At 41.9% G+C, this 20,160-nt stretch overlaps 1 protein-coding gene and 1 long non-coding RNA gene across 6 annotated transcripts in view; one reads left to right on the forward strand and one right to left on the reverse strand.

Annotated features, from left to right (window-relative positions):
- Positions 1 to 392: 392 nt before the first annotated feature.
- LOC117185066 (uncharacterized) lies at positions 393 to 2,174 on the reverse strand. The gene is made up of 3 exons (XR_004470571.1): positions 1,515 to 2,174; positions 836 to 1,427; positions 393 to 791 (listed from the first exon to the last, which is right to left on the reverse strand). It is a non-coding gene; the product is annotated as an uncharacterized lncRNA (long non-coding RNA).
- Positions 2,175 to 2,632: 458 nt separating this feature from the next.
- LOC26534447 (cerebellar degeneration-related protein 2-like) overlaps positions 2,633 to 20,160 on the forward strand; it is a 140,510-nt gene continuing 122,982 nt past the window's right edge. For 2 of the 5 annotated variants that reach the window (XM_033382726.1, XM_033382730.1), the window contains exon 1: positions 2,634 to 2,845. In XM_033382726.1, coding sequence (XP_033238617.1) covers positions 2,718 to 2,845 — 128 coding nt within the window. In that variant the 5' untranslated portion in view covers positions 2,634 to 2,717. Of the gene's footprint in view, positions 2,846 to 20,160 lie in introns of all 5 variants that reach the window. The other 3 variants (XM_033382728.1, XM_033382731.1, XM_033382727.1) reach the window with 2 other exon arrangements.

Here is a 20,160-nt window from a genome sequence, read left to right on the forward strand (position 1 = left end):
GCCTCCTATCCAACCCCATTACCCTCATTTGCCCAGCATGGTCCCCGCATATTAGAACTCTAGCCCCGATTCATGTTAAATCCTATATTTCATATTGAGCAATAGCACATGCATCGCAACTCGTAAACTAATAAATGCTTAACTCTTAATAATACAATTTAGATTGAAATTTAACTTACAAATTGAAGGAAGGGAAGGGTACATATCTCTAGTTTTTATGTTAGGCAAATAGATAATAATAATAAATAAATATGCAAACGTTATATTAGATTAGATTTCAATTTAGATTGAAATTTAACTTACAAATTGAAGGAAGGGAAGGGTACATATATCTAGGTTTTATGTTAGGCAAATATATAATAATAATAAATAAATATGCAAAAGGGAATGTAAAAAAACTGTGCGCAGCGATCGTTATGGCAGGTCAGTTATTCAAGTGCATTAGCGAAAGCAACCGCAAGTAGAAAGCATAAAAGAACGTCAGAGCGACCAGCCTCGCTTCTTCCCTTTTGTGCCTTGTTCTTAAGAGGGCTGTCTCTTATGCGCGGCGTAAGCGCTTATGGTTGCCAGCAAGGCATAAGAGAGAGCGCCCAGCCTCTCTTAAGCGAAGAAGCCCCTGACTACGTGAGATTTTTTTCTTTTTCGGTTATGCAATAAATAGTTGCTAATAACAAACAAACTCCAATATTTGATCTTTATGTTTTTGGGATCACTTACGGCCTTCCTTGATTTGTTTTAATAAATGCGTTGAAACAGCGATGAAAGCGCTTCCATGGACTGCGGCAACGTTCCTAAAACGAAAGCTGGAGAAATAATTTTACAAAAAAAAACTCACGCTCTCCTCTGCCGGTTAACCGTTGTTCACTTTCGCCCTGTCACACATTCCACTTTTTATTTCTTCCGAACAGAATTTAAAACACAACCAAAAGAAATTTACTAAGCTAATTACACTAATGACTCTATAACATAAATTAGGAATCAGCGGTTACACTGATGGATAAAAAAAAAAAACGACAGTCGTTGCCGCCGGCTTCACATCTGGGCACTCCTCGGCACTTCGTATGGGGAAACGAAAATAGGTCTAGACCCAGATCTATATTTCGGGTAGAAATTGGTTGACCGTTTACATAGCTTTAACAATTTCCGCAGACTTGGACGGCCTCCAATATATCGCGGGTCCGTGACACATAAGTGGCTCGCGCCCGCAAAGCGACTGATGAGCCGATCTTTTACGCCTCTCGCTTTGTGCTGCTCGGCCTAGCGCTGGGAATTTTTGGTACGGAGCTGTAGTTGGGCGAGGAGCATAAGTCCCCTGTCGCGGGCGGAGGCCCCAATATCGGGGAAATTGTTGTTGCGAGCTTTCTTATTGGGGTTCAGACAGGTACCCAAACGATTGCCCGAAGTTTAGGCCGGTACTAACCGCCAATCTGAAAAATTAATTTTCTACAATAAAAAAAGCACTACCCTACGCCACGAGTGTATGTGGTGTATATTAGCGACGCTGAAATACATACCAATTGAAATTGGCACTTAACACACTTTTAATTTATAAACGCACAATATTTCTTTCTTTTTGCTGTATTCAGCTGTTAAGATCTTTTCCCGGTTTTTAGTCCTCTTTTTTTTTCTTTATACTTGGACTGGACAAAAATAGCACGTCTGTCTTCGCCAACAGTTTTTCTTCCAAGAGACCGAGGCTAGATCTGCACAGTCTGAGACCCCCCAGTGCAGCGTTAAACTTGAGAATCCTCCATTTTCGAATTGACGCCGTAATTATTTTACAAGTTCCAACTCAAAAAAAAAGAAAAAAAACCGCTCTCCTTCGTTTCCCTTTTAACTTGAATTGAGGCGGCAAGGTTGAGTAACATAGTGAGACCAATATCCCTTCTTGGTACTTTTCCAAATGTTCCCTTTTGTGGATCCCAGTATTTATACCTTTTTTTATACGTTACTCTTTCAAACCACTTCAAAGGTCGGTACTATTCGTCATTTCTGGTGACTTCATATGCGTTGGTCTTAGAAGCGTTTACAAGAGATTGCCTAGCCAAATTAGCTTGTCCTTTTCCTACGCTGCATTTATTCTGTTTACTTTGATTTCTTGTAGTGGCTTTTAATGCACTTACATAGATGTTTTTAAAATCAGTTATTGTGATGCGTGATAATGGATCACTTCATCCATGAAGAAAGAGCATTTTTCAGGATGTAATTTAAGGTTGTGTTTCCTACGTAAATCGAAAACATTTGTTAAGTTTTTGATCATGTGTTTTTCGGAACAACCGATTACTATTGGGTCATCCATGTACAAGAATGCTTACGAAAGACCTAATCCTGAAAATGCTATTGTCGTCATTCTTTGAAAAGAATTTGGCTCTATTTTTCCTCGAATATTAGTCTAACAGTTTTCTTTCCTGTATGTTCTTGTTTGATTCAGTTAACGCGCTGCGCGTCATGCAACATCGCCCCTTGGTCGGTTGGAGGAGGGCTGCGTTTTTGCCTGAGATGCGCGCGCAACAACCTTCTGCTGTCAGAAAAACATCGATTTTTGAGAATAAACATCAATGTCTGCTGTCCACACCCAAACATCGATGACTTCGATGTTAGCATCGTTGTTTCTCCAGCTCTAATCCAAATCATTTTCAGGAATGCCCTAACTTTGTTCTGAATAGTTGTATATTTTGACGTGTAGGATTAGGGCTTTCCAGAAGTAAGGGTTTTGTATGTCTGTGCTCGATTGCATTCAAAGCAAAATTAGTAAAGAATTAAACGAAAAAATTAAAATTAATATACGTGATGCAGATGTAAAATGTATACAACCAAATCGAGCTCCCACTAAACATAAAAGTATGTATGTATTTTATTGCTTAGTGATATCTGTCGATGTAACTATTTGACATGTTCCGAACAAACTTACATAAATAAGACTAAAAACAAAACAATTGGGATAATGGGAATTTTGACATTAACTACTCGTAGAGTAAGGTTAATTTAATTCGTTCTAATGTACGTACATATATATGTATGTATGTACATACATATATGCATATGTGCATAATAGTAGTCTGAAAATCCCAAACACAAATCTAAGCGATTCTGTGCACGGACATCATGGCTCCGTAGACACAGAACTAGAGCAAAAAATAAAATCGACAAACTCTTACAAAATTATACTTTCTGTATATCTGGTTTTGATAATTTTTTAATTTCAAATAGTTGGTAATGACCCCAACAATTTGTAGAGAAGCTTGGGTCGATTTGTCTTAAGCCTGGCTTTCGTCTGAAGATTAGTGTATGTATTATCCCAAATGATTGATTGAGATGGATTTTCATCCCCACCGAGAATCATACATATGTACATACACATGTACATACAATACATATGGTGTACCATGTATCATTTGTTTTCATATGTATAGTGGCTCAGCTTAAATGAACCAGAGCACGTTTTACACTTCAAAGTGTTTTAACTTTTAAGTTACATATTTAATCTACCATTACAAATTAAATGTACAGTGGGTAACTTTAATATTCGGCATTTTTTTTTTCAACTTCAAACGCGAATAAAATGCATTAAACCACAAAAAAATAAAAAAATTTTAATGAGGGAATAAAGCTTGAAGTTTTACCTTTTCAGAGAGGTATATATAATAATGATTTTATTTTAAATGAAGATAGAAAATATAATTAAACAAAAAAAGCCTCAAAATATGCGTTACATTAATATTCGGCATTACCTTATACCACTAAAAAATAACTACTTAATCTAGAAAAATAACTTAATTTAATATTTTGTGTGATAGCCATTATTATTTATGGTATCGGCTAGGCGTTTTGGCATATTTTTTATTATATTTTGTGTATATTCATGACCAATTTTGGCCCACTCTTCTTGAAGCCGGGTATGGACGATATTGGTGTCTTATGCACACGGCGGTCCAGCTCACTCCACAAATTTTCGATGGGGTTTAGATCAGGTGATTGGGGTGGCGTATCTATGCCCATTTTCTGCGCCGACTGCTTTAAATTTTCTCTCAAAATTTTTAGATTTTGTTCCTGGTTCATTATCCCTTCAATAAAAACCAGATTCCCTACTCCTTTTGTCGAAATGCAGCCCCAAATCATAACGCTCCCACCGCCGTGTTTCACTGTTGGTCTTAGGTGTTCCTTATGCAGCTCCGTATTGGGTTTTCGCCAAACCATGGTCTTGCCATCACTGCTAAAAATGTTAAACTCATTCCACCAGTTTTGGTCCTTTTTGGAGTACTCCAGGGCAAACGTTTTCCTTTTTTTCCGGTTGCGCTAACAGAGTAAAGGCTTTTTTCGTGCAACTCGGCCGTTGTCTCCTTGTTTTTTAATGGTGCGTCGGATAGTTTGGGCTGAAACGGTCTTTCTGTGGTCGACAAATAATTCAGCTTTTAATTCCGGTGCACTTAGTCGTGGATTTTTCTTCACTTTCTTTATGATATCGGCTTCTTCGCGCTTAGGCAACTTGTTCGGTTGTCCGGTTTGCTTAATTGATGCGATTCTTCCTTCATTTTTGAACCTGCGGACGAGGTCACCGATCGTATTCAGCTTCATTTTCAGAATTTGGGCAGTTTCTTTGTAGGTCTTGCCCTCTAAATGCAACTGGAGCACAAGTTTTCGCTGCTCCAAGGATGAATTAATCCCTTTACGGCCCATTTTAATTTTAGGTGGAACAATTCGATTTAGCGGTGTGCTTGCTGATCATGAATGTAAGTCAAGTGTTTGTTTTTCGGGGAAACCCATTTTTGTGCCATTTGGGGCTATTTGGAGTTGCCACAGGGTTTTTATATATTTTCTCTATTCATTTAAAATAAAATCATTATTATATATACCTCTCTGAAAAGGTAAAACTTCACGCTTTATTCCCTCATTAAAAGTATTGAAAAGTATTTAAATTTGAAAAAAAAATTTGATTTCATTATGAACATGGATATTACTACTACTAATTTCAAATCTAAAAACAAAAAAAACCTTCTTTGGCATATCCAGCTGCTGCTATACACCCCAAACCATTACATTTCCACCGCCATGCTTCACTTCATTTCCGATGTGAACAAAAAAGAAAAGATTGGAGTTCGCAAAACTTCACTTAAATAAGCCAGATTCTTTTTGGGAGAATGTTATATTTAGTGAGGAGTCTAAATAATATATTCGGACATAATGGACCATCCAAAGTATGGAGAAAGGATAATCAAGCCATGAAAGAGAAAGATCGCATGTTTGGGATTTGCTAGAAAAAAAAAATTAGGAAACATAAAATTTCCTCCAAGGAAATCCTTAAAACGGCTCTGATGACAGAATGGGAGAAAATTAATCCAAATGAAACCAATCATCAACCAAGCTGTTATTCGGCCCCACCAAATATTGAAATCAGAAAAAATTGGGGACAATAAGTTTTTTTTCGTACAAAATAAAAAGTGTCCGAATAATTGTTGTGCGTAAAAAAGTGGCCTTTTTGATTCTTTTAATTTTTTTTTGGTATGCCAAAAAAGTTTTTTTTTTGTTTTTAGATTTGAAATTAGTAGTAGTAATATCCATGTTCATAATGAAATAAAAATTTGTTTTCAAACTTAAATACTTTTCAAGTTATTTATAAAGAAAGTTGATATAGACGAGTGTCCGAATAAATGTTGTGCTGACTGTATCTCTACGTACACTTAGAAAACGAACTACATATTCATGTTTAGTTGCGGATAACTTCTAATATAAGGCACTTTGGGCAACGATTTTTTTTTATAATATTCTTTGCTTATTTCTAAACCCATCTACATTTGTTTTTTATTCAATAAAACAAACTTAATAGGAAAAAAAATCATTAAAAAAAACATAAGATAAATTTGACACCTCAAAAGTCTGCGTACACTCTAACAATTCTGCGACTAACACGACTAAAATTCTAAGTTGTTAATATTTTGTGTGTTCTTCCTATCGTTTTAAAACATCTGCCAGACGTCTAGGCATTGAGTCAACCAGATTCCTGGTGTCCTCGGCAGTTATTTTGCCCCATTCCTCCAGGATAACTTCCTTCAGCATGTTTTTAGAGCTTATGGTGTGCTTACGAATCCTGCGATCGAGTTAATCCCATAGATATTCTATGGGATTCAGGTCTGGGGACTAAGGAGGCGATCGAAGCTCATTTTGTACATTGTAAAGCAAACAGAGCTTAACATTGTGGGCAGTATGCGTCGGATCATTGTCTTGTTGGCAGCAAAAGTCGTCTTCAAGCTGTAATTTTTGGGCACTCTGCTGAAGGATTTTTTTCAGAATTTGAATATATGCTTTGTGGTCCATTGTGGATTCTATAAAAACGAGATTTCCAACACCATTGGCCGCCATACAACCCCACACCATTACACCAGCACTTCCATGTTTTACAGTCGGTAGTAAATGGTCTTTGTCCATGGCTGTTCCGCATATTCACCAAAAAATTTCCTTGTCTTTTATGCCCTTGCTCTCATCTGACAAATGACCCTTTTCCAGAAGCTGGGAACCTTGGAAATGTGCTCATTGGCGAAATCCATACGCTATTGACCTTTCCTATTGACCCCAGATACATACGGCTTCCTGCGAGCATCTCGGTCATGATACCCCGCCTTTTTCCAAGTGTGTCGGACAGTTTCTTCAGATACAACTTTGGAGAAGCCTATATTCAAATTCTGAAAGAAATCGTTCAGCAGAGTGCCCAAAACAGCTTGAAGACGAACCACCATCGAACCACAAAAACAGTACCACAGCGAACTCAGACCTTAATTAGTAAATTTAAAAACTAAAATGAAATATATAATAAAATAATAAAAATTTAAATATGAAATGAAATGAAGATTGATAACCTACTTCATGGGTACCCATTTTACGAGCTACTTCATCGGTACCCATTTCACTAGCTACTAGACGAGTACCCATATCACTAGTTCGGGGGTAAACGATGTGGTGTCGCTGGTGTTGCGGGTAAAAATGGAAATGATGAAAAGCATTGTTAAGGGTTAGTAAAGAAAGTACCCCTGGTCTGTTAGTGAGTGGTGATATCACCACATCTGAACTAGTTCCCAGTACTGCTGGGAAGGAAGAGTTTTCGAACATAAACTATACATACACCCAGCGACAAAAAAACGAGGGGGAACGCTGTGAGTTGCTGATGTGACCGCAACTCTAAATTTATACCTGATACATACTGTAGTCAGTATGGCTATATTGAGCAACAATGAGTGCGTGCAGGAGAGACACAAAACGTGTCTGAACATGTCGTCGGACGCTGCGTAGCCACTGAAAATTGATTTGTTCCTTTTGGCTATACAAGTGATCCGATCTGATTCAGATCTGTTAGATATGGTAATTCTTTATTTTTACGTTGACATGCAATGACTTCATCTTACAAGAGGCGATGCAATTACTGCACCGTCAAGTGGCCCGTGTGACACCAGCAGAAGGCTGTTACGCGCGGATCCCAGGCAAAACGCAGTCCTCCTCCCGCCCAACCGACCGAGGGGCACTGCCGCATGACGCGCGGCGCGTTAACCGAACCAGACGCGAACATGCAGGAAAGATAGCTGTTAGACCAAAATGCGAGGTAAATTAAAACTTAACACTACTAGGAGAACTAAGCATGCATTCAAAATCCAAAGTACCACTACAATTACTAATTATAAGAAAGATATTAGTATTAGTAATTTAATAAAAGGTAGGGAAATAATGATGGATATAATATGGTAGAGGAAATTATAATCCAAGCATAAGATCTTAATTCGATCTACAAAGTGGAAGGAACCACGGTATAAAGTTTCGAGTGAGTCTAATGTGAATCGTGAAGTTTATGCGGCTCAACAGATCAGGGCTATGTCTATGTCTATGTCAGCCCTGACCAAGTTGTGCACAAAAAGCACACCAAGCATTTTTCTACGGTTAACTAAAGATGGGAGGTTTACTAATAGCAGTCTACTAGAATAAGATGGGAGTCTCACACCGCAACCCAGTTAAGACCCCGCAGAGCAAAAAGTAATAAGTATTTCTGCACCTGGTGTTTGTACTGATACGTAGGATCCGCATTTTAAAATCGGACGAACTAGCTAGGTATAGAGAGTCTTTGTTATATAGGAGTCTTCAAGTTCCATTGACCACCTCTTTATAAACCCAAGCACGCCCGTGTCCTTATTTACCATGGTAGAAATGTTTTCAGAACACTTTAGCTTGGCGTCTAATATAACACCAGATGTTTCAAGTGCGAAGTTAAAACCTTCTCAAACATTTTAGAATAGCGGATAACTTTGCTATGCCTCTATAATTTTTTGCGTCAGACTTGCTACCCTCTTCCAGATCAGGGAGAAGCAAGAAGAATCAATCAGAATTTATGATTATTGTGGAGATAATGTTTTTTACCCCCGATCGGCTGACTAATTATTTCGAATTAAATAAAATAAAAAATTACGATATGTACTTTAAAAGTATTGAAAATTATTTAAATTTGAAAACAATTTTTTTTTTTTCATTATGAACATGGATATTACTACTACTAATTTCAAATCTAAAAACAAAAAAAACTTTCTTTGGCATATCAGCTGCTGCTATACACCCCCAAACCATTACATTTCCACCGCCATGCTTCACTTCATTTCCGATGTGAACAAAAAAGAAAAGATTGGAGTTCGCAAAACTTCACTTAAATAAGCCAGATTCTTTTTGGGAGAATGTTATATTTAGTGAGGAGTCTAAATATAATATATTCGGACATAATGGACCATCCAAAGTATGGAGAAAGGATAATCAAGCCATGAAAGAGAAAGATCTCATCCCAACAGTGAAGCATGGCGGTGGAAATGTAATGGTTTGGGGGTGTATAGCAGCAGCTGGACCTGGGCCAATGGTGTTTATTGAGACCAAGATGGACAAACACATCTACAAGAAAATTTTGACTGACAATTCAATGGCGAGTGTCAAAAAATTTGGTCTTGAAGCCATGAATTTCTTGTTTCAACAAGACAATGACCCCAAAAACACCTCATTTTGGTTCAAGAATGGATGTTGTATCAGTGCAAGCAGTTAAAAACGCCGCCGCAGTCACCAGATCTGAACCCCATAGAGCATGTTTGGGATTTGCTAAAAAATTAGGAAACATAAAATTTCCTCCAAGGAAATCCTTGAAACGGCTCTGATGATGGAATGGGAGAAAATTAATCCAAATGAAACCAATCAATTGGTAAAAAGTATGCCCCGACGTCTAAAAGCTGTTATTCGGCCCCACCAAATATTGAAATCAGAAAAAATTGGGGACAATAAGTTTTTTTCGTACAAAATAAAAAGTGTCCGAATAATTTTTGTGCGTAAAAAAGTGGCCTTTTTGATTCTTTTAATTTTTTTTTTGTATGCCAAAAAAGTTTTTTTTTGTTTTTAGATTTGAAATTAGTAGTAGTAATATCCATGTTCATAATGAAATAAAAATTTGTTTTCAAACTTAAATACTTTTCAAGTTATTTATAAAGAAAGTTGATATAGACGAGTGTCCGAATAAATGTTGTGCTGACTGTATCTCTGCGTACACTTAGAAAACGAATTACATATTCATGTTTAGTTGCGGATAACTTCTAATATAAGGCACTTTGGGCAACGATTTTTTTTTATAATATTCTTTGCTTATTTCTAAACCCATCTACATTTGTTTTTTATTCAATAAAAAAAACTTAATAGGAAAAAAAAATCATTAAAAAAAACATAAGATAAATTTGACACCTCAAAAGTCTGCGTACACTCTAACAATTCTGCGACTAACACGACTAAAATTCTAAGTTGTTAATATTTTGTGTGTTCTTCCTATCGTTTTAAAACATCTGCCAGACGTCTAGGCATTGAGTCAACCAGATTCCTGGTGTCCTCGGCAGTTATTTTGCCCCATTCCTCCAGGATAACTTCCTTCAGCATGTTTTTAGAGCTTATGGTGTGCTTACGAATCCTGCGATCGAGTTAATCCCATAGATATTCTATGGGATTCAGGTCTGGGGACTAAGGAGGCGATCGAAGCTCATTTTGTACATTGTAAAGCAAACAGAGCTTAACATTGTGGGCAGTATGCGTCGGATCATTGTCTTGTTGGCAGCAAAAGTCGTCTTCAAGCTGTAATTTTTGGGCACTCTGCTGAAGGATTTCTTTCAGAATTTGAAAATATGCTTTGTGGTCCATTGTGGATTCTATAAAAACGAGATTTCCAACACCATTGGCCGCCATACAACCCCACACCATTACACCAGCACTTCCATGTTTTACAGTCGGTAGTAAATGGTCTTTGTCCATGGCTGTTCCGCATATTCACCAAAAAATTTCCTTGTCTTTTATGCCCTTGCTCTCATCTGACAAATGACCCTTTTCCAGAAGCTGGGAACCTTGGAAATGTGCTCATTGGCGAAATCCATACGCTATTGACCTTTCCTATTGACCCCAGATACATACGGCTTCCTGCGAGCATCTCGGTCATGATACCCCGCCTTTTTCCAAGTGTGTCGGACAGTTTCTTCAGATACAACTTTGGAGAAGCCTATATTCAAATTCTGAAAGAAATCGTTCAGCAGAGTGCCCAAAAATTACAGCTTGAAGACGAACCACCATCGAACCACAAAAACAGTACCACAGCGAACTCAGACCTTAATTAGTAAATTTAAAAACTAAAATGAAATATATAATAAAATAATAAAAATTTAAATATGAAATGAAATGAAGATTGATAACCTACTTCATGGGTACCCATTTTACGAGCTACTTCATCGGTACCCATTTCACTAGCTACTAGACGAGTACCCATATCACTAGTTCGGGGGTAAACGATGTGGTGTCGCTGGTGTTGCGGGTAAAAATGGAAATGATGAAAAGCATTGTTAAGGGTTAGTAAAGAAAGTACCCCTGGTCTGTTAGGGAGTGGTGATATCACCACATCTGAACTAGTTCCCAGTACTGCTGGGAAGGAAGAGTTTTCGAACATAAACTATACATACACCCAGCGACAAAAAAACGAGGGGGAACGCTGTGAGTTGCTGATGTGACCGCAACTCTAAATTTATACCTGATACATACTGTAGTCAGTATGGCTATATTGAGCAACAATGAGTGCGTGCAGGAGAGACACAAAACGTGTCTGAACATGTCGTCGGACGCTGCGTAGCCACTGAAAATTGATTTGTTCCTTTTGGCTATACAAGTGATCCGATCTGATTCAGATCTGTTAGATATGGTAATTCTTTATTTTTACGTTGACATGCAATGACTTCATCTTACAAGAGGCGATGCAATTACTGCACCGTCAAGTGGCCCGTGTGACACCAGCAGAAGGCTGTTACGCGCGGATCCCAGGCAAAACGCAGTCCTCCTCCCGCCCAACCGACCGAGGGGCGCTGCCGCATGACGCGCGGCGCGTTAACCGAACCAGACGCGAACATGCAGGAAAGATAGCTGTTAGACCAAAATGCGAGGTAAATTAAAACTTAACACTACTAGGAGAACTAAGCATGCATTCAAAATCCAAAGTACCACTACAATTACTAATTATAAGAAAGATATTAGTATTAGTAATTTAATAAAAGGTAGGGAAATAATGATGGATATAATATGGTAGAGGAAATTATAATCCAAGCATAAGATCTTAATTCGATCTACAAAGTGGAAGGAACCACGGTATAAAGTTTCGAGTGAGTCTAATGTGAATCGTGAAGTTTATGCGGCTCAACAGATCAGGGCTATGTCTATGTCTATGTCCGCCCTGACCAAGTTGTGCACAAAAAGCACACCAAGCATTTTTCTACGGTTAACTAAAGATGGGAGGTTTACTAATAGCAGTCTACTAGAATAAGATGGGAGTCTCACACCGCAACCCAGTTAAGACCCCGCAGAGCAAAAAGTAATAAGTATTTCTGCACCTGGTGTTTGTACTGATACGTAGGATCCGCATTTTAAAATCGGACGAACTAGCTAGGTATAGAGAGTCTTTGTTATATAGGAGTCTTCAAGTTCCATTGACCACCTCTTTATAAACCCAAGCACGCCCGTGTCCTTATTTACCATGGTAGAAATGTTTTCAGAACACTTTAGCTTGGCGTCTAATATAACACCAGATGTTTCAAGTGCGAAGTTAAAACCTTCTCAAACATTTTAGAATAGCGGATAACTTTGCTATGCCTCTATAATTTTTTGCGTCAGACTTGCTACCCTCTTCCAGATCAGGGAGAAGCAAGAAGAATCAATCAGAATTTATGATTATTGTGGAGATAATGTTTTTTACCCCCGATCGGCTGACTAATTATTTCGAATTAAATAAAATAAAAAATTACGATATGTACTTTAAAAGTATTGAAAATTATTTAAATTTGAAAACAATTTTTTTTTTCATTATGAACATGGATATTACTACTACTAATTTCAAATCTAAAAACAAAAAAAACCTTCTTTGGCATATCAGCTGCTGCTATACACCCCCAAACCATTACATTTCACTTCATTTCCGATGTGAACAAAAAAGAAAAGATTGGAGTTCGCAAAGGTTAGGTTAGGTTAACCCGGACGGCCCTTAGCGGGGCCGCGCATAGGCCAATATGGCCCTTAGTTATCCGGATGGGGGGGTGTATGAACCGTCGCGGGAGTGTTAATGTGGTTTTAAAAAGTCCCCGAGAATCGAGGTGTTTTTAGCATAGGCCAGCAGTTCCTGAGGCGTCCTTTTGGAGGCATCTTCCAGTGATGCCAACACTGGGGCGCCCAGGTATCTCCTCCTTGCCCTTGAGAGAGCCGGACAGTTGCAGATGAGATGTTCCAGGGTTTCGATAGCCCCAGGTTCCTCACATTTCCTGCAACTGTCTCTGTTGGTGATGCCTAGCTTTGCTGCATGTGCAGCAGCCAGACAGTGACCTGTTAGTATTCCCACCATCAGTCTGCAGTCCTTTCGTGGTAGGTGCAGTAGGTAGTGGCTAAGTTTCTCGTTGCGCTCCTTGCACATTATCTTCGAGGTTTTGCAGGTGGTGGTACTCCTCCACCTGCTATCAGTCTGTGCTCTAGCCTGCTTCTCTAGATCGCCTTGCAGCGTTCTGAGGGAGACAGGCACGTTCTCGGTTCTCCTATTCTCCAGCCCGACGCCTTCCTTAGCTAGTACGTCCGCCGCTTCGTTTCCTTCGATGCCCTGGTGGCTGGGAACCCAATAGATCCGCACTGTCTTTGTCGTGCTTAGGATGTCTAATGCCTCCCTGCTCGCCAAGACACTTCTGGAACTGACCACGGACGACTGCATGGATCTTATCGCCGCTTGGCTGTCGACGAATAGGTTGACCGCATCGTGTGTTCGTTCTGTGAGGAGAGCGACCTCCGCTGCTTTCCCGATGGCAAAAACTTCTGCCTGGAATATGCTGCATGGGTCGGGTAGCTTATACGACAGCCTTATCACGGGGTCTGTGCAGTATAGGCCCGCTCCTACTCCTCCGTCCATCTTGGAGCCGTCTGTGTATATATTGAGGTGCTCAGTTTGGTCCCTTCCAATCTTCCAGTCTTCAGGTCCCAGAGATGTGGTTGTTTTGACGTCAAGGCAAGTTTGGGGGGTCATGTAGTCAGTTGATCTGGTCATTTCCCTGCCGATTGAACTATGCCCGTATCCTTGTGGCGATAGATTTCCTGATGCTATGAGGCGTTGTGCTGCCTTTCCCGCAATCAGGCGAGCTTGAATGTCCAGGGGGTCGATTCCGAGTATGGTTTCGAGTGCTTTTGTTGGGGTTGACCTCAGCGCCCCTGTAATACAGAGCAGAGCCTGTCGCTGAGTCTTCTCCATAAGCTTATGGTATGTCTTCTTTTCAGTAGCCTGCCACCACACTAAGGCTCCATACAGCAGAGTTGGTCGCACCACCGAGATGTAGATCCAGTGCATTAGAGCAGGTGACAGGCCCCATGTGCTGCTGAGCATCTTCTTGGATGCATAAAGCGCAATGGTAGCCTTCTTCACCCTTTCCACTACATTGGGCCTCCATGCCAGCTTGCTGTCCAGTACTGTGCCTAGGTATTTCACCTGTGATTTTGGGGTCAGCCTAGTTTGGTCAATTTTCGGGGGGGTCCATATCTTTACCTTGTACCTCTTGGTAAAGAGGATGAGGTCCGTCTTGTCCGCGTTGATACTGAGTCCTACCTCTTCCGCCCACTCACGTATCTCCCTGAGTGTACGTTCCATTAAGGAGCTGAGGGTCGATGGACATACACCCGTAATAAGTATGCTTATGTCATCTGCATAAGCTGTTATCTTTGGGGCCTTCCTTTCAAATCTCTTGATGAGGTCGTCGACCACCAGATTCCACAGTAGTGGCGACAGGACTCCACCCTGAGGTGTGCCTCTGTGTGCCCCCTTTACCATGGAAGCAGTGCCCCACTCCGATTGCACCCGTCTGCAACTTAGGAGGTTTTTGATCCAGACGTTGATTGCAGGGTGTATGTTATTCGCTTCTAGGCGACTTGTTATTGCGGTTGTGGCCACGTTGTTGAATGCTCCTGAGATGTCCACAAATGCTCCCAAAGCATACTTTTTGTTGTGAAGGGCGCTCTCGATGGTGGCTACTAGCGAGTGTAGTGCCGTCTCCACTGATTTCCCTTTAGTGTAGGCGTGTTGGTTTGTTGACATCAGTCCCTCTACCTCATTCCTGATGTGCAAATCCAACAGCTTTTCTAGTGTTTTTAGTATAAAGGAGGTAAGGCTTATCGGTCTGTAGTCCTTGGGACTCACGTGGCTGCACTTTCCTGCCTTAGGGAGGAAGACAACTCTCGAGGTTCTCCATTGGATGGGGATATAGCCCGTACTTAGGCATGCTGAGTATATTGCGAGGAGCCATGGGGTGATAACCTCTTTGGTCAACTGCATCATGGCTGGGAATATCCCGTCCAGTCCTGGTGCTTTTATGCCCGCGAAGGAGTCTATGGCCCAGTGTATTCTCTTAGTGGTTAACAGACCTATTGGAGGGTGGTGTTCCTCGGTTGCTAGGTCCTGATGCTCCTTGGCGTCAGTGACCTCGGTGCATCCAGGGAAGTGCGCCTCCATTAGTGCTGTTAGGGCTTCTTTGCTGCCCTCTGTCCACTGTCCGTTGTCTAGTTTTAGTTGGCTCTGTACTGTGGGCTGCTTTGAAAGCAGCTTCCGAAGCCTGGCGGTTTCGGGCACTTTCTCGATGTTGGAGCAGAAGTTTCTCCACGAGTTCCTTTGTGCCTTACGTATTTCCTTCTTGTAGCTCCTAAGTAGGATTTTATATTCCTCATTGACAATCTCCTCGTTCGCTTGTTTGGCGATCTTGAAGAATTCCTTGAGGTTGTTCCTTTGGAGAGAGAGATCTCGGTTCCACCAGAGTGGCTTGGACCTCCTCTTCGTTCTCGAGGGTTTGCACGATGCATGGTAGGCGTTCAGTAGCTCGTTGGATAGGGTCTTTAGGGACTTCTCTATATCCTCCGCGGATTTCACTGAGCCCGGATTCGCGAGCTTCGAAGTAACTGTCTTTTTAAACTTTGCCCAGTTTGTGTTCCGGGGGTTTCTATAGACTGTTGTCTTCGAAAGGTGTTTGAATTCGCACTTGAACTGAATGTACTTATGGTCTGAGAAGGATGGTCTATCGAGGACCCTCCAGCTAGATACCGTAGTACTGTTTCCCATTGCAAGTGTTAGGTCTAGCACGTTAGATGAGGTCGGACCTACGAAGGTGTGCTCCTCCCCAACGTTTGCTATATATAGATTAGTTGCTAGTATAAAGTCTAAGAGTGACTCACCTCTGTCATTGATGTCGGTGCTTCCCCACACATTATGGTGGGCGTTGGCGTCCGTTCCGATGACGAGTTGATAGTTTTTGGTGCCGGCTTCTGTCACCAGGCTCCAGAGTTCGTCGGGTGGTGCGGGTCTGTCGTGAACCATGTAGCAGGAAGCCACCAGAAGGCGCTTTTCCTCACTTTCCAGCATCACAACCGTCAGGTCATCCGTGCTGTAATGAGACATAAGGTAAGCATGGATTCCCTTTCGTACGAGTACGACGGTTCTGCTCCTGCTTACCGATGTTGAGTAGAACAGGTTATGATTTGAGGACTTTAGTCCGGCCACTGAATTGCCTGTCGCAATCCAGGGCTCCTGGACTAGAGCTATGTCGGCGAGCCCTTGCTCCATGGCGATGAGGAGCTCCGCCGACGCTACCTTGCTTTTATGCAAGTTGAGCTGCAGCACACTCAGCATGGGTGGCTGGCTCGCTTGCACCTGACGGGTTGACTACCAGCGTCAGGTCACCGTCTTCCTCTTCTTCATCTTCAAGCGCAAGACCCTGGGCGGCCTCCACGATGGACTCGAGACCTAGGTCCTTTTCCACCTCGCCTGCCTGCAGGGTATGCGCGTCCTTGTCCGCAGGGTGGCGCTTTTTGAGGCGCAGGTAGACGCTACCCATGCCCCACGCCATCTTCCCGAACTTGGGGTATAGCAGATCCTCTGCTTCCTTGTTTATTTGGAGGATCACACACTGGCCCCCCTCGTTGGGTAGTGGGCTACCAATGTGTAGGATCCTCCAGTCGGCCGTTGGCACGTCCGCGTTTTGCCGCTGAAGGAGCTTCAGCGCTCGGTCCCTCTGGATCGTGATGGGGAAGAGTACCTTCGCCTTAGGCTTGGACGGGATAAGCTCCCGGTCCACAACCTCCAGCTTGGCCCCCTCCCACATCGCCTCCAGTTGGCAGACCGTACGCGTCAGCCACCTTAGGGTTGGGTCATCATTGCACTCAGGATCGTTTGGTCACCTCGCTGACCTTCGCTTTCGGCTTCTTGGCCGCTTTCGGTGGAGGGGCTGCACTCCTGGGCCCGCGTTGCCGCTTGCTCGCTGGAGTGTCCTTAATGGCACTCTCAGTCGAGCGTTGCCTCTTGGTGGCCATCATCTCCTCCACCTTATTGGCATATTCGCCATTCGACGCCCTCATCTGTGGCATCTGGGCATAGTGTAGCCGACCCTCCTCTACTCTCTGCTCGGCCCAGGCTAGCTTGACCTTCTCCTCCTGGGAGATGTCTGCTTTGCCTTGCAGCCGGCTTTTTATGTTGAGGGCCGCTTTGTATTGCGCTTTGGCCTTCATCCCCTCCTTGGAACGCTTCGGCCCTTCCCTACGCAGGGAGCTGGTGCCTGGTTCCGGCGAGCGGAGAAGGCTCTCTTCGTCCGTCCTGCTTAGAGAGAGCACGCTCTCCAGATCCGTGTCTGTATCGACTACGGCATCTGTGCGGCTCAACTTGCAGGGCACGGAGTGAGTTGTTTTTGTTGTTGTTGTTGTGGCAGTAGCTTTACAACTGACCTGGCCTGCTCCCGCCAAGTCTGAGGTGTGACCGCTGGCGACACGCAGAGAGGACTGCTCCTCCCCGTGCCCGCCGGTGGTAGCAGTCACGCTTTCCACCGACGTTTGGGTTGACATCCCAACCCGTGCTTTATCCTTCTTCGCCTCCATATTTGGCCCGAGGGTCCATACTGGTTAATATTTTTCGGGGGGACCACCCCCTAGCGTTTTAGGCCTGACCGCCAGGCACCTCTAGCCATGGCCCTGGTTCGGTTCCCCCGACTTTGAATTACCCTTGTCCGGGGTGATGCAGTGTCCATTGCCCAGCCGGCACCCTCGTGGAGGGTTCAGCTAGAGGATTTTCGCCAGCCGGAGTTCGCAAAACTTCACTTAAATAAGCCAGATTCTTTTTGGGAGAATGTTATATTTAGTGAGGAGTCTAAATATAATATATTCGGACATAATGGACCATCCAAAGTATGGAGAAAGGATAATCAAGCCATGAAAGAGAAAGATCGCATGTTTGGGATTTGCTAGAAAAAAAAAATTAGGAAACATAAAATTTCCTCCAAGGAAATCCTTAAAACGGCTCTGATGACAGAATGGGAGAAAATTAATCCAAATGAAACCAATCATCAACCAAGCTGTTATTCGGCCCCACCAAATATTGAAATCAGAAAAAATTGGGGACAATAAGTTTTTTTTCGTACAAAATAAAAAGTGTCCGAATAATTGTTGTGCGTAAAAAAGTGGCCTTTTTGATACTTTTAATTTTTTTTTGGTATGCCAAAAAAGTTTTTTTTTTTGTTTTTAGATTTGAAATTAGTAGTAGTAATATCCATGTTCATAATGAAATAAAAATTTGTTTTCAAACTTAAATACTTTTCAAGTTATTTATAAAGAAAGTTGATATAGACGAGTGTCCGAATAAATGTTGTGCTGACTGTATCTCTACGTACACTTAGAAAACGAACTACATATTCATGTTTAGTTGCGGATAACTTCTAATATAAGGCACTTTGGGCAACGATTTTTTTTTATAATATTCTTTGCTTATTTCTAAACCCATCTACATTTGTTTTTTATTCAATAAAACAAACTTAATAGGAAAAACAATCATTAAAAAAAACATAAGATAAATTTGACACCTCAAAAGTCTGCGTACACTCTAACAATTCTGCGACTAACACGACTAAAATTCTAAGTTGTTAATATTTTGTGTGTTCTTCCTATCGTTTTAAAACATCTGCCAGACGTCTAGGCATTGAGTCAACCAGATTCCTGGTGTCCTCGGCAGTTATTTTGCCCCATTCCTCCAGGATAACTTCCTTCAGCATGTTTTTAGAGCTTATGGTGTGCTTACGAATCCTGCGATCGAGTTAATCCCATAGATATTCTGTGGGATTCAGGTCTGGGGACTAAGGAGGCGATCGAAGCTCATTTTGTACATTGTAAAGCAAACAGAGCTTAACATTGTGGGCAGTATGCGTCGGATCATTGTCTTGTTGGCAGCAAAAGTCGTCTTCAAGCTGTAATTTTTGGGCACTCTGCTGAAGGATTTTTTTCAGAATTTGAATATATGCTTTGTGGTCCATTGTGGATTCTATAAAAACGAGATTTCCAACACCATTGGCCGCCATACAACCCCACACCATTACACCAGCACTTCCATGTTTTACAGTCGGTAGTAAATGGTCTTTGTCCATGGCTGTTCCGCATATTCACCAAAAAATTTCCTTGTCTTTTATGCCCTTGCTCTCATCTGACAAATGACCCTTTTCCAGAAGCTGGGAACCTTGGAAATGTGCTCATTGGCGAAATCCATACGCTATTGACCTTTCCTATTGACCCCAGATACATACGGCTTCCTGCGAGCATCTCGGTCATGATACCCCGCCTTTTTCCAAGTGTGTCGGACAGTTTCTTCAGATACAACTTTGGAGAAGCCTATATTCAAATTCTGAAAGAAATCGTTCAGCAGAGTGCCCAAAAATTACAGCTTGAAGACGAACCACCATCGAACCACAAAAACAGTACCACAGCGAACTCAGACCTTAATTAGTAAATTTAAAAACTAAAATGAAATATATAATAAAATAATAAAAATTTAAATATGAAATGAAATGAAGATTGATAACCTACTTCATGGGTACCCATTTTACGAGCTACTTCATCGGTACCCATTTCACTAGCTACTAGACGAGTACCCATATCACTAGTTCGGGGGTAAACGATGTGGTGTCGCTGGTGTTGCGGGTAAAAATGGAAATGATGAAAAGCATTGTTAAGGGTTAGTAAAGAAAGTACCCCTGGTCTGTTAGTGAGTGGTGATATCACCACATCTGAACTAGTTCCCAGTACTGCTGGGAAGGAAGAGTTTTCGAACATAAACTATACATACACCCAGCGACAAAAAAACGAGGGGGAACGCTGTGAGTTGCTGATGTGACCGCAACTCTAAATTTATACCTGATACATACTGTAGTCAGTATGGCTATATTGAGCAACAATGAGTGCGTGCAGGAGAGACACAAAACGTGTCTGAACATGTCGTCGGACGCTGCGTAGCCACTGAAAATTGATTTGTTCCTTTTGGCTATACAAGTGATCCGATCTGATTCAGATCTGTTAGATATGGTAATTCTTTATTTTTACGTTGACATGCAATGACTTCATCTTACAAGAGGCGATGCAATTACTGCACCGTCAAGTGGCCCGTGTGACACCAGCAGAAGGCTGTTACGCGCGGATCCCAGGCAAAACGCAGTCCTCCTCCCGCCCAACCGACCGAGGGGCGCTGCCGCATGACGCGCGGCGCGTTAACCGAACCAGACGCGAACATGCAGGAAAGATAGCTGTTAGACCAAAATGCGA

Source organism: Drosophila pseudoobscura, chromosome X (genome assembly GCF_009870125.1).
Source record: "Drosophila pseudoobscura strain MV-25-SWS-2005 chromosome X, UCI_Dpse_MV25, whole genome shotgun sequence".
Taxonomy (NCBI): domain Eukaryota; kingdom Metazoa; phylum Arthropoda; class Insecta; order Diptera; family Drosophilidae; genus Drosophila; species Drosophila pseudoobscura.